The following is a 12,018-nucleotide window of genomic DNA, read 5'->3' on the forward strand; positions in this document are numbered from 1 at the left end:
ATATTAGTACTACTGAGTGCTCTCTCAAATCATGTGAGAGCAGTCAAAATATTTTCAGAGCTTGGGAAATAAGGCTAAAACACTCATCACTAATCGAAGCACAAAAGAAATAAAATTCCAAGAATCTGATCCTGCGACTTATTATTCAAGTAAAGTGTTTCAGACCGTGTCACCAGATCATCACCTGGAAGTCAGCAGTCATAGCAAGCTCAGACAAAAGCAACCTGCAATCCTTACTAGCAAGTAAATGATTGTGGGAGAAATAAATTAAGAACACCAAATAGATTTTATTAAGGGCCTTAAGAAGATCCAGAAAGGAGAAAACAAAGGGAGGGGGGTAAGGTAGGCACCAAAGAGAAACAAGGGAAGAGACGGTACCAAAGAGCTTGTATTTGCATGACAAAATGGAAGAAAAATGAAAGAAAAGGGAAGAAGCAGGTTGGAAAAAACCCATTGATACAGACTGTCTGGCAGCTCTGCTGTTGGGCCTGATGGACTTGGAAAGAAAAAAGGGGAAACATCCTTGGTTCCGAAAAGTATACAAACAATCCCATGAAAACTCTCAGATCATAAAAAGCATGGGCAAAACCGCAGCTGTCTCCAATATCAGTGTGTACATTCTCCTTCAGTTCGTTATATACTTTCATTCTGGAAAGGTCCTATGAACCTTTCACTCTTAGAAAGCATCTCCAGGTAACATGGATTACAGCATGTCAAGTCCCATAGTCATGTACAGTCCAATACAGCCACATGATGGGAAAAACCTCTATCTGATATACCAGTGACTAAATTAGGTATTAGAAGATAAGACAAACGCCACCTTCCTTAGATTCTTGCATGGCAATGGAAAAGCTAGACTGCTTGTGCTGCACAAAAGACTTCACATCTTGAACAACACAGCTTAGTGTCACCATATGCGTTCACTTACCCATTCCGCAAGAATGCGTTGTACAGCATCGTTGCCTCTTGACGTATTTCTGCAGGCCAGGATAACATGTGCCCCATGCAGTGCAAGAGACTTTGCAGTTTCAAAACCTATAATAAAACATTTTCCTAGTCAGAAATCGATCTCAGTAACAAAACAGAGCTATAAAGTGACCTGAAAGGTGAGCCACGCACTGAAGTGCACTAATGCTACCTGCAGTCTGACTGCCTACGATAGTCACCTGGACCCAGCTTTCAAGAGCACATACAAAAAAAAGGTAGACCCCTCAACTGGAGTAAGTCTTTGGAACAATAATTGTATATATTTGTGCAAAATAGATTTGGGATCTCGGTGTCTTCAGCTGCTAGAAGAGCAAGATTATACTTACTCCTTACTTGTCTGACTCTGAAGAATGAGCCATGCAGCAAGGCTGCAAAACTACATCACATGAAAGCGATGGAGTATTCTGAAACTGAGCTCTGAGCTCTACATGCGCACTTGGCCTTCGGTTTCCCAATCTGAGGACTACTTGTGGCAGGTGGGATCATCCAACGGGATGTGTGAGAGAATAAAAATCAAAATCACATGGAGATTACTATTCCTTTTTCCAGTCTGAACATCACCCCATCTGAGAATGCTGCACAAAAACAGTGACCACAGAACCATCCAAGCGATAAAGCATTTCTGGGAGGGGGTTGTCAAACTCATTGTTAGAAAATGAGATTCTACCTAAGGAGATCTGTAGTGTTCACGTATGGTTTATTATCCACATACTTTAAAATCTTTGCTAAGATTTTCCTTAAATTATCTGTGTAAAAATCAACTTGGTTTGAGCCCCATCATCAACTAATATATAAAGAACAATTTTTCACAACTGTTCTCACTATGAATAATCAATCAAATAGCATGCAGCTACAATGTATTGGTCACAGTATCACAGGGCTAAATGGGTCACTGCACATACCAGATGATACAGAGAAAAAATAATCCATGAAAAAAATCCCTCTTTCGCAGAACTCGTTGATATGACTTAATCTACAAGAAAATTCTTTCTAAATCTGAAACAAGTAGACCGGCAGCTCACACTTTGCTGCAATTAAAGTGCCACGTGAATCTATATCCCCAGGGTTTTCTTTTTCATCCACAGAACAAAGTTTCACAGTGAATTTCCAGATGACTATACATAACCTTTTGCAATTCTGTTAATCATTTCTTCCCTGTTCTAAATCCGGACACTTCTCTCCTTTCTAAAAGGAGACCAGATTTCAGATTAATTTCAGTTTGTTAATTTGGGACTATACTGCAGTTTAAGGAGATCAGTTCAAATCATGAAACTGTCCACCAAGAGCTGCAATGCCTTCCACTTTGGTATCATCTGCAAGCTTTGTAAATGTACTGTTTCACTGTTCAATTCATTAATGACAAACTGCATAGAAGTTGGTCCAAGGTAAACTTCATTAACTGGAAAAAAAATCTGTGAGAATTTACACCAAAAGATGATGATTTCTTGAGAGCGCAGAATGCATATAAAGTGCAGAGAACTGAGCCAGCAACTAACCGGGCTTCTATCAGGGGTGAGCTACTAGTTCTTTGTGATGTATTCAATAGTATCACTGGGTGCCCATCTCCAAGGAGAACCGTAACCATGACAGAAATTTCCATCTATCTGAAAGAAGCATAACATAACTTAAAGAGTTCCAGTTAGACAAGCTTAAACTAGAAAAGGAAGAATCAAACTGAAATGCCCAGCAATTTGAGTATGTGAGAAAGTCAAAGAGAAGTGTTTGTTTTAGCTTTATGACATTTAAAGCATGTTCATGTTCTCCTTTTAAAAATTGTTTACCACAAAGCCTATTAAGATGGGCTGTCTCACTTCCCAAAACACCCTGGAGCAACAAAATTCAGTTACAGCACCAGACATAATTTACATTATAGGAACAGACACCAAGACAAATTTATACCATTTTCTGCAATTACATACTTACGGTATTTAAGTCCAAGCAATTTTCTTGTATCTCTTTTAAAGCTATTCATTGTACCGAGCAACTTTAATTACCTGGGTAATTCATTGCATGCACATGAATTCAGCTACAGCATACACCGAGATTTCCCCTGTTCCTAATTCCACTTTAAGCGTATTTAACTAGAATTTTTCATGTAACTAATGTAAGACATGTTGTACCAGAGTACTATTAGCTAGCTGTATGCTGCTTGTTTTGCACAAAAAATACCCTTATTTTGACCAGCTTACCATATTATTACAAACTACTTGGAATGCCTGGGAATACAGTTTTTCCACTGTTATACAAAGGTCTAGAGCTGACAGTTTAATTAGCTAAGCGTGATGATGTTTTTCTAACTCTACCCCATGTCACACTGTGCAAAATAATAAATTCCATTGCAGTCTCTGTTACTAACTTGATTCTCATTATAAACTAAACTGAGAAAGATTAACATTTAACCAAGTAAATTGCATGCTGCAAATTCAGTTAATTGTAATACCACCTTCATCCTTCCCTGCCAACTGGAGATCAGTGTTAAACACGATGCATGTTGCCATCAGACATATTTTAAGCTACTGATTCATGAACACTCTCGCACTGTGCTTGGAATGGCTAGGTCTATGCAAAAGGAGAAAAACAAATCCAGGTACCCCAAACCACACAGAGGTTCCAGTTCAACTACTGAATTACTGGCAATAGGTCAGGATTGCACACAACTGTCATTACTCCATCTTTCTATCACTGGGTGGAGCATAACTCGTAAGGCATTTTTTCAGATCTTCTAGCAGGTTAAATGTATCAAGAAGGTAACATAAGCATATCAAGAGGTAAAACAATGTCTTTTTCACAGAGCTCACTGGGGTTTAAGTACGACCTACCTACCAACTTTCTCACTCTTGAGACTGCAGTGTTTTTATATACATCCTTAAATATATCTTCATAGACCTGAAAATCCTAATTAAGCACAATTAAGTACATTTATAGTTTAAGAAACAACTATGCAGGAGCTTAGAAGAATGCAGCTTTTAACTGAAACACCTGAAGTGCAAGTTTGGAAGGACCTCAGTATTCAAGTCCTTTTACAACTTTAGCTCTTAGTTTCTTCTGCAAAAATTAATGCTTCTTTCTTCTCCTCCTCCTGTCACATATAGTCAAGCAGGTGGATAAAACATTCTAGCAGGATGGAAAACTTTTTTTGACAGATTCACTGTGTTAAACTACATTTGCCGATAACATTTAATCATTTCTTCAGCAAAATGTAGCCACATTTTCAAAATACAGTAAATTTTAAAATCTCAGCCTAAGATAAGGATTGAGCATTTGAAGTGCAAAACTACTTAAATTCTGTAAAGAAAAACTTTGCCTATCTATAAAAACTACATTGAATCAAAATCCACATTGAATGTGTTATAACTCAAAGTTAACCCACAATCATAAATACCCAAACAGTAAAACCTTAAAATTAATCACAATAGGGTTAAATAGGAGGAGAAATCTAAATAACTGTTACAGACATGAATAATTAAGGAACCAGAGCAGCCTTAATTCCACCCACAAAAGCAGCTCTGCTGACTCCAAAAGAACCAAAGATTTCTTTAACGCTTCACTTAACCTGAGCCTGCACCCACCAGTGTGCTCTCTTGCAGTGACACAGCCCTTCCACAATGAAGGAACATTGACTGCAGTGACACCGGCTTCTTTTCCAGGAAACAAATCACACCCAGTGGTGACTCTTGCCCGTACCGCAGTGCTGGGGTATTGCAGCTGCAGAGCTACGTAACCCAGGTAAAAGAGATGGCAGATGGCCCAGCCTACTGCCACCCAGAACCACTGCCATTTACAGTCTGCCTAGCTGCAACGGCTGGCAAAGAGCACATGCGGCTGAAGGAAACTGCCCAGCCTCAAGGTATTGTTGTTCTGTGGTTGTTCTGTGCTTCAGTTTTCAGTAGGCAGCTCAAAAAAAAAAAAAAAATCCTCAAAACTTGAGTATCTTCTTAGAGAAAAATCACGTTATATACTAGTTGTGTTTTTTTAAAAGCAGGCACAACTGCATTAGAAAACCAGCCAAGGATAATACACTTGAGCATCAAGGGCAGCCTATTACAGAGAATAAGATACACACTTCTCCAAGTATGTCAGAAGAACAACGCGCTTAAATAACGTACACTTCGGAAAAGCAGTCATAATATATATATAAACACTCTATACAATACAATGTTGAGTAAATGTTTCATAAAGCTAAAGTAAATTTCAAGTAATCACCCTGGAAATCTCAAGAGACAAGGCTGTCCTGAGACCGACTAGTCTTGCTGCTGTTGCTCGAGCTGAATGAGCTTTAATCTGACACTCGAAAGGTGAAAATCCTGTTTAAGAATCAGACATACATGCGGATAAACATTATGGCACAGCTCTCTACATCAGCAGCTAACATAAAGGACTGGCAGCAGAACTAACAAGAGTGCTACAAGCGCACGGGATTTGCTACAGCCATGTAAAACCCTTCAGCCTGTTACTTCCAGCATGCTTTTCAGAAAGACTCAGAAACCAGCCCTCAATTTCATTCTTCATCCTCTGTGAAGACTGATTAGCTCAATACTCCCACATTCTTGTCTATCCGCAGTTGACTACTACCATTGAATTTTGGGACAGATTTTCAGCTAACAGTCTCAATTAACAAGCAGTTAGCATCGCTCAATTAAGGACAAGTACATTATGTCAACACACACCAGCTGAGGATATGGCTCTGTCAAACAGTGCAACCTTCTCTGTTAAACAAAGGGATTCACTGAGTGGAAAAGCACTTCAGTGATTTCTTGTTTAAATGAAGTAGACACCACGCAGTCCCTTCATCATTGCAGGACATTTTGTAAAGAATTTGCACTAGGCATTTCCACGTTTTAAACCATTCCTTTATTTCAAACAGAAGAAAGTTTGAATACATGAGAAAATATTGAAAACCATTTCAGACAATAGCAAGGTTTTCTTCAGCTTCTCTACCTTCTCCCGAACACTCCCGATACCTTGGATCCATCATTCACCACACATTCGACATGCAGGGATGCTCTTTCTTTGAAACAGCTTAGTCCTCAATGTAAGTCTACAGGGATTATTCACACCAAGTTTCTTCAAAATCACTTCTTCCTTTCCACTAACAGCTTTGGAGGCCCTGAGGTTCTCAAACATCTTCACACATGCTTGACTAATGATTTAAAGTTGTCATGAGTCCATCCAGCCTTCCTTGAGCCCTGTGTCACAGGCAGTCTGAATGTACAGTAAAAGGGAGTCCAGAAGAAAACCTTCCCTTCCACTGCAGTAACACAGGTCGATCCAGTAAACAAGTGTTCTGCGGAATTGGATGTGAAAAAGTTTCATCCTGCTTGTCTTACATACTTTCTGGCTTTTCATATACTGACAGAATACTCACGGACTGTAGAACGGCAGAAACCAACTCAGATTTTGCAAGCATGAACCTATTATATCATTAAAATATTACATTCACAGCCATGTTCAGGTTTTTCTTTTCCCCTCGCTACACTGTTCTCAAACTGCCACGTCGCTTTCAGAATTGCAGCAAACATCTACTGGGTTTCTATAAACAGAGAGATGCCCCATTTGCAGAGTGAAGCAAGTTAATTTTCAGAATAGATCAGGCGGGGGGTTGGGAAATATTTGTATTTTAATATAAGAGACTTATACAAAACTATTCCTTGATAAATACAAAACCATTCCTTGATAAACTAGTAGGTGGAAGAGCAATTTCTTTTCCATAGATGGTATTATGATATTGCAAGTAAAAAAAAATAAAATCAAACTTCTAATGAATAGGAAGTTTTTTATTTGTATAATTTGGTTCTTCTTAGGAAGGATCAATAATTTTATACAACCCTCATAAATTAAAAGCAACAGCTTTTTAAAATTAATTCTGCAATCCATAAAGCATGAAACCTTAATTAAAACACTCTCAGCACTAAATACAGGTGAAAAAACACTTTCTAGCCTCTTGCACTCAGGGACAGTATCGCCACTAGTTCAGGACTTTCAGTTCAAACTCTGATAGTATACAAATATACTAATGAAGGGAACTCCCTCCTTCAGGCAGGAGTAATACAGCGGAGAACAAAAAGAAGGATGCTATTTTCTTGGGGGTTTGGTCTCCTTGCTCTGGGATCCTTCCAGAAAAAAAAAAAAAAAAAAAAAAAAGCCCTATGACAAAGTAAAACTTCAGTGATTTACAAAATATTCTGTAAAGTCGTTTCACTGTTACAGCTGAGAAAGAGTGAAAGGCAAAAACAAACACACCACAAAACCAACACACAACTTCTCACACACGTTCAAGAGGAAGTGTATGAGAATACGTGGCACATCAATTTTATTTTGGTTTAAGGTATTTGGGAGAAGAAAAATACTCTCGCTGTTTGGCCAGTGCGCTTCTACAATACAAATCCAACACCTCCCCCAGAAAACCTGCGGCATGCACAGAACCAGCAGCGTCTTGGCAGTTTTAAGCCATCAAACCAGAGGCCAACATGGATGCATCTTTTTAAACCCTCTGCATTCTGAAAAGGCACAATTTTTACTCAACCATCAGAAAGTTCATCTGCAACATCCAATCATCATTCAAATCATACTTGATTTTCTTTTCATTTTTTTAAATGAAGTAATAAAAGTATCAGAAAAATATTTTTCCTGGTAGATGTTACTCCCTTCAAACACCCTTCGCTTTGAAGATAAAACTGTACATCTTTCCTGGATCAAGGGTTAACCTGAGTTTTAGATCAAAAGGAATGAGAAAAACCTTAAGAGCAGAACTCTCACACAATATATACCTTTTATTTTTTAAATGCAAACATGTAATCTACATAAAATGCAATTTAAGTCCAATTCTACTATGGAGGAGAGTTATGAAAAGGTTAAACACTCAAGAATTTGCAGCAAATCCTCCTTATAATCCAGAACAGACTCTCATCCCAATAGCTGCACCTCAGCAAACAGACTAGGTGTTTGATTTTTTTGGGACCTAGGAGAACTACATATAAATGGAAAAGGAACTTGTCTCCTAGACATCACTAGATTTATTTCAACTTGGAAGACCTAAACACCACTGATAATGAATCAGATCTTCTTATTCAACAACTTCCTCAGAAAAGGAGTAAAGCGGATTCCAATGTGCTGGAGAGAAAAGCAATGAAGCAGTTGGAGTTACTTAAGCTCAAACCTTAAAAAGCCTCAACCTTCATGTTTCACCTTGCCTTTCTTCATCTATTAAATTACAGACTCACGCTCCTAACCAATCCCAAACACATTTTTCCTGAACATTTTTTTAAAGCGTATTGTATCAGTCCAACGGACATTATCAGAGGGGCATTTTACTAATACTAAAATCATTTGCAAAAATTAACACAACTAGTCACATCTTAGCATCACATCTGCAACTGAAGATTACTCCAAACCTTTTATTTTCAGTGTTTCTTCAAGCATAGAATAAATCCATGTTCACTTTTGATTGTCTTTAAACATGACAGCGTGGCTTCTTGCAAGAGTCAGCCAGTTTTCCTAGCACAAATCAATTACTGTATTTAAAAAACATCAGAATTTAGCAGTCAGCTTTGTAATTTAATGTTTAAGGAGAATTTATTATAGAGTTTATTTTTCTGTTTGCATGTAAGTTTTTTTCCTTTGTAACAGCGAACATACCATGGGGGAAGACAGGCGTCTGAATACACAGCAACCTGGCACACAACTTCACATTTTCTAGACAAAAGTATTATGCATTATTACAAAGTAGAGTCAAACAAAAATAGCTATATACATTTTAAACCTGAGCTACCAACTTTGTCTCAAAATGAACAAACTCATTTTAGGATGACTCATATTCCTAATTTTAGTAAAAAAACCTAAATTATTCAGAATTACATGTTTATATTCATAAGGGATAAAAGACGTTTTTGTTAAGACTACAGTTAATACACTACTTCTATTTTTATTGCCAAATAAAAACTTCCAAAATCAACATTTAACTGAAATCTAGAGTAGCAGAAAACAATAAATCTGCCCACGATAAGTCCACATCAAACCAACATCTCAATGAAATCTAGATGAGAGCCGAGTGGTCAAATTTGACGTGACATTTAGGGCACATTATTTCCCAGCAAGTAATCATTCCTGAATGTTCAGTCACCGTGGGATAAGTGACCAGGTTTTTTGTTTGTTTGTTTAAACAAAGCCAGTCTACTTATAAATACCATTACTTGAATACATTAAGAAAGAAAAACAATAGGCTTATACACACTACTGCAGCTTCATCACGATTTTATAGCAGAGCTGAGGAAAGTTGAAGAGAAGCTCAGCAACAAAACTTACAACAGTAAGTTTCCAGTGTTCTGGAAAAGTGCCAGTGTTGAAAGCTTTCATAACTTGCTTTATAAAAACTCTGATTAGATACTCAGTATCAACTAGGTTTTGAAAGCTGTTTTGAGGGGCATGGTTTTTTTTTTTTTTCAACCTCTGCAAAACTTTGAGGCTTCTTCCCCCCTTATTGTTGCTATTTTTAATATACATTCTTATAGAAGCTTACTCAAGGAACCAGAAGAAAAGTCCAGAGAATTTAAAACTTATCTTTAACTGTCTCTCTTGGGCTTTTTTTTTTTTTTTTAATCAGATATTTAAAAAAAAGTTCCAAGTTCAGAGAAATGGGATTGGCAAACTCTCCTTCTCTAAAGCTGCGATTTGCATCAGCCGTAGCTTTAGGCAACACAACAGCTTTTCCCACCAAAGCAAAAATGGAGAAAAAAAAGCCAGAAGTTGTCTAGTTTCTTTTCAAGTACACTTCTGTTCTTCTGAAAGCCAACAGTATTATCGGTTTCTGTACTGCTGAGCTGAGCCCTAATTAAACATAACAAAAAAATTAGCTGCACGTTTTGAGTCTCCTTTTGGCAAGTACAACAGTGCAATGTTAATAAAAGTAGTAAATTTAATAGAGAGGAATACTTCATCCAAGGCAGAATTATTAAAAGACATACTGCACTATCAGCTAAAGTGCTAGATCCTCCAAGCTTTAATCCCCAAGTTATTCCATGAGAAATACTCAGTGTTATGTAAAGATACTGAGAAAGTACTACAACATAAATTGGACCAAATTTTTTCTTATAACAAAGGTAATATTTATTTATATCAGTTACACAAACAGTGAAAGATTTTTAGACGTTTTACAGATAAATAATAAAACAAGGTTATGTCCTAAACAGCTCACATCTTAGGTTACAAAAAAAGATGTCTTAGCAAATCAAAGATACACAGCTAGGCCCTGTTCTAAAGAGGTCACCATTTCTGTCACAAGGAAAGGAATAGATGAGAAAATTAAAACCACTACTTGATTTCTGGCAGTCACTGCCCACCCCTGTGTTTAGGCAACATAAGACTATCTGTTTAGTTAAGCAGCAGAGGAAGATTTTAACACAAAAGTCATTTTAGGATGCTGTGAAAAGACCTGAATATTGGGAAAACACAGTTCATTGTTCTTTCTAGTGCAAGCAATCAAAACAGCAGGTAAGAGACAGTTAGCAAAGGGCAAGACAAGAAGACACGACACGGAGCTTTGGGAATTTATACAGTCCTTGGTTATCTCCTTAAATTCTAGTTTTTCTGGATTACATGGTATTCAGGATCGGTACCAACCTCCCAAGGTTCAACACTGGCAAACTTTTTGGGCGTACTTTAAACTACGAAGGAAAGAGGGAGATGGGAAGCTGTTATGTAACTCAAATGATCCATCATGTGGTTCCAACATACAAAGTAAGGCAGGAGATGGAGTTCTGAAACAAAAGATGAAGAATAAGAACAGTATTAACAAAAAGTGTCTACACACAAAAGTAAGGAGAATGGAAAACAAGCAAGAATTAGAAGTCATTAAATTATAATGTAAGGCCATGGAGGGGGGAGGAGGGGGAAAAGGACCTCTTTGCCACACTTTCAAGAAGGGCACGAAAACATACCATGCATCTTCCCACACCAAAACTATGTTAATGTGTATTTATTTAGATGACATTTTAAGGTCTACCTGCTAACAGCTGGAACACCAGCAACCCACCCAAGAGCTCAGTGTCAATTTTTTTCTAAAGCAAATGGCCAATTCCAGCTGCATGTGCTATACCAATTTTTTTCACCCTCCAGGAAGTTAGACATTGCCACTTTGGGGAAGCAGATGTTAAATCCAAAACTCCATATGCCTTCAAAACTTTACCTCTGTAAAACAGGAAAAACTGCCAGGTGAACAAGCATAATAAAGTTTCTAAAACCTCCTGGTTTTCAAACAGCACTGTACTCTCAAATCTTGAGTCACAATTTGCACCACTACCGTGTAAAAAGCACTACCTCTGACAGGCAGAACCTGGTGTTGAATACTTCACTCAAGATCACGCAGATCTTGTACAACTGCTGTACAATTCCTGATCTCATATTCAGTCTGCCTTGTCCATGACAAGTACCCCAGTTAAATGACCACATCTTAGTTTGTGTGTATAAAGTCTAGCAAGTTATATTTATTCATCAAATTATATCATATGTCAGTATAGAGCATACCTCTGCCTTACGTTCCCTAGACTTTAGGATGAGTAACTTTCTGTTTTGCAGGAGACAAGTGCTTAAAGCACCTGACAAAAATAACAGAATCAGGAAGTCTATGTCTCTATCCCTCTGACCACAGATTAGATCAACATACAAATGTTTAGAAGCAAGATAAGCTGTTTATGCTTGCCAAGGGCAGAAGAGGAACATAACCAGCACCTCTGACAGTTCCTGGATCTCTGAATACACAATATAATATTTTCTTCAATTTGGTTGTGTCAGAAGACAACTAGAGATCCTCCTCACAAACTTTTAAACAGTGACTTTTTGGCACAAAGGCAGCTTCTTGACTAATCATCACAAGAGGAAAATGGCCCATGAGTTTTGTGAACTTGAGTTTAGATATCAAAAATAAAGGATAGCCAATTAGAGAATGTGCTGATAGAGTTGCTTGGAGAAGGAGTAAGGAACGAGGAGGCAACAAAGACAGCATAACCTGAAAAAAATAAAAAACTTCTAAGGAACACT

The 12,018-nt window shown here is 37.7% G+C and overlaps 1 protein-coding gene across 1 annotated transcript in view; it reads right to left on the bottom strand.

The window, feature by feature from the left end:
• Window positions 1-928: 928 nt before the first annotated feature.
• The window catches only part of LOC104500485 (WW domain-containing oxidoreductase-like), a gene marked incomplete at both ends in the record, with an annotated part of 23,064 nt that continues 11,974 nt past the window's right edge, over window positions 929-12,018 (bottom strand). The window contains one exon of the mRNA XM_010144137.1: window positions 929-1,035. Coding sequence (XP_010142439.1) covers window positions 929-1,035 — 107 coding nt within the window. The remainder of the gene's footprint in view (window positions 1,036-12,018) is intronic.

Source organism: Buceros rhinoceros, unplaced genomic scaffold (genome assembly GCF_000710305.1).
Source record: "Buceros rhinoceros silvestris isolate BGI_N320 unplaced genomic scaffold, ASM71030v1 scaffold16059, whole genome shotgun sequence".
Classification (NCBI taxonomy): Eukaryota; Metazoa; Chordata; class Aves; order Bucerotiformes; family Bucerotidae; genus Buceros; species Buceros rhinoceros.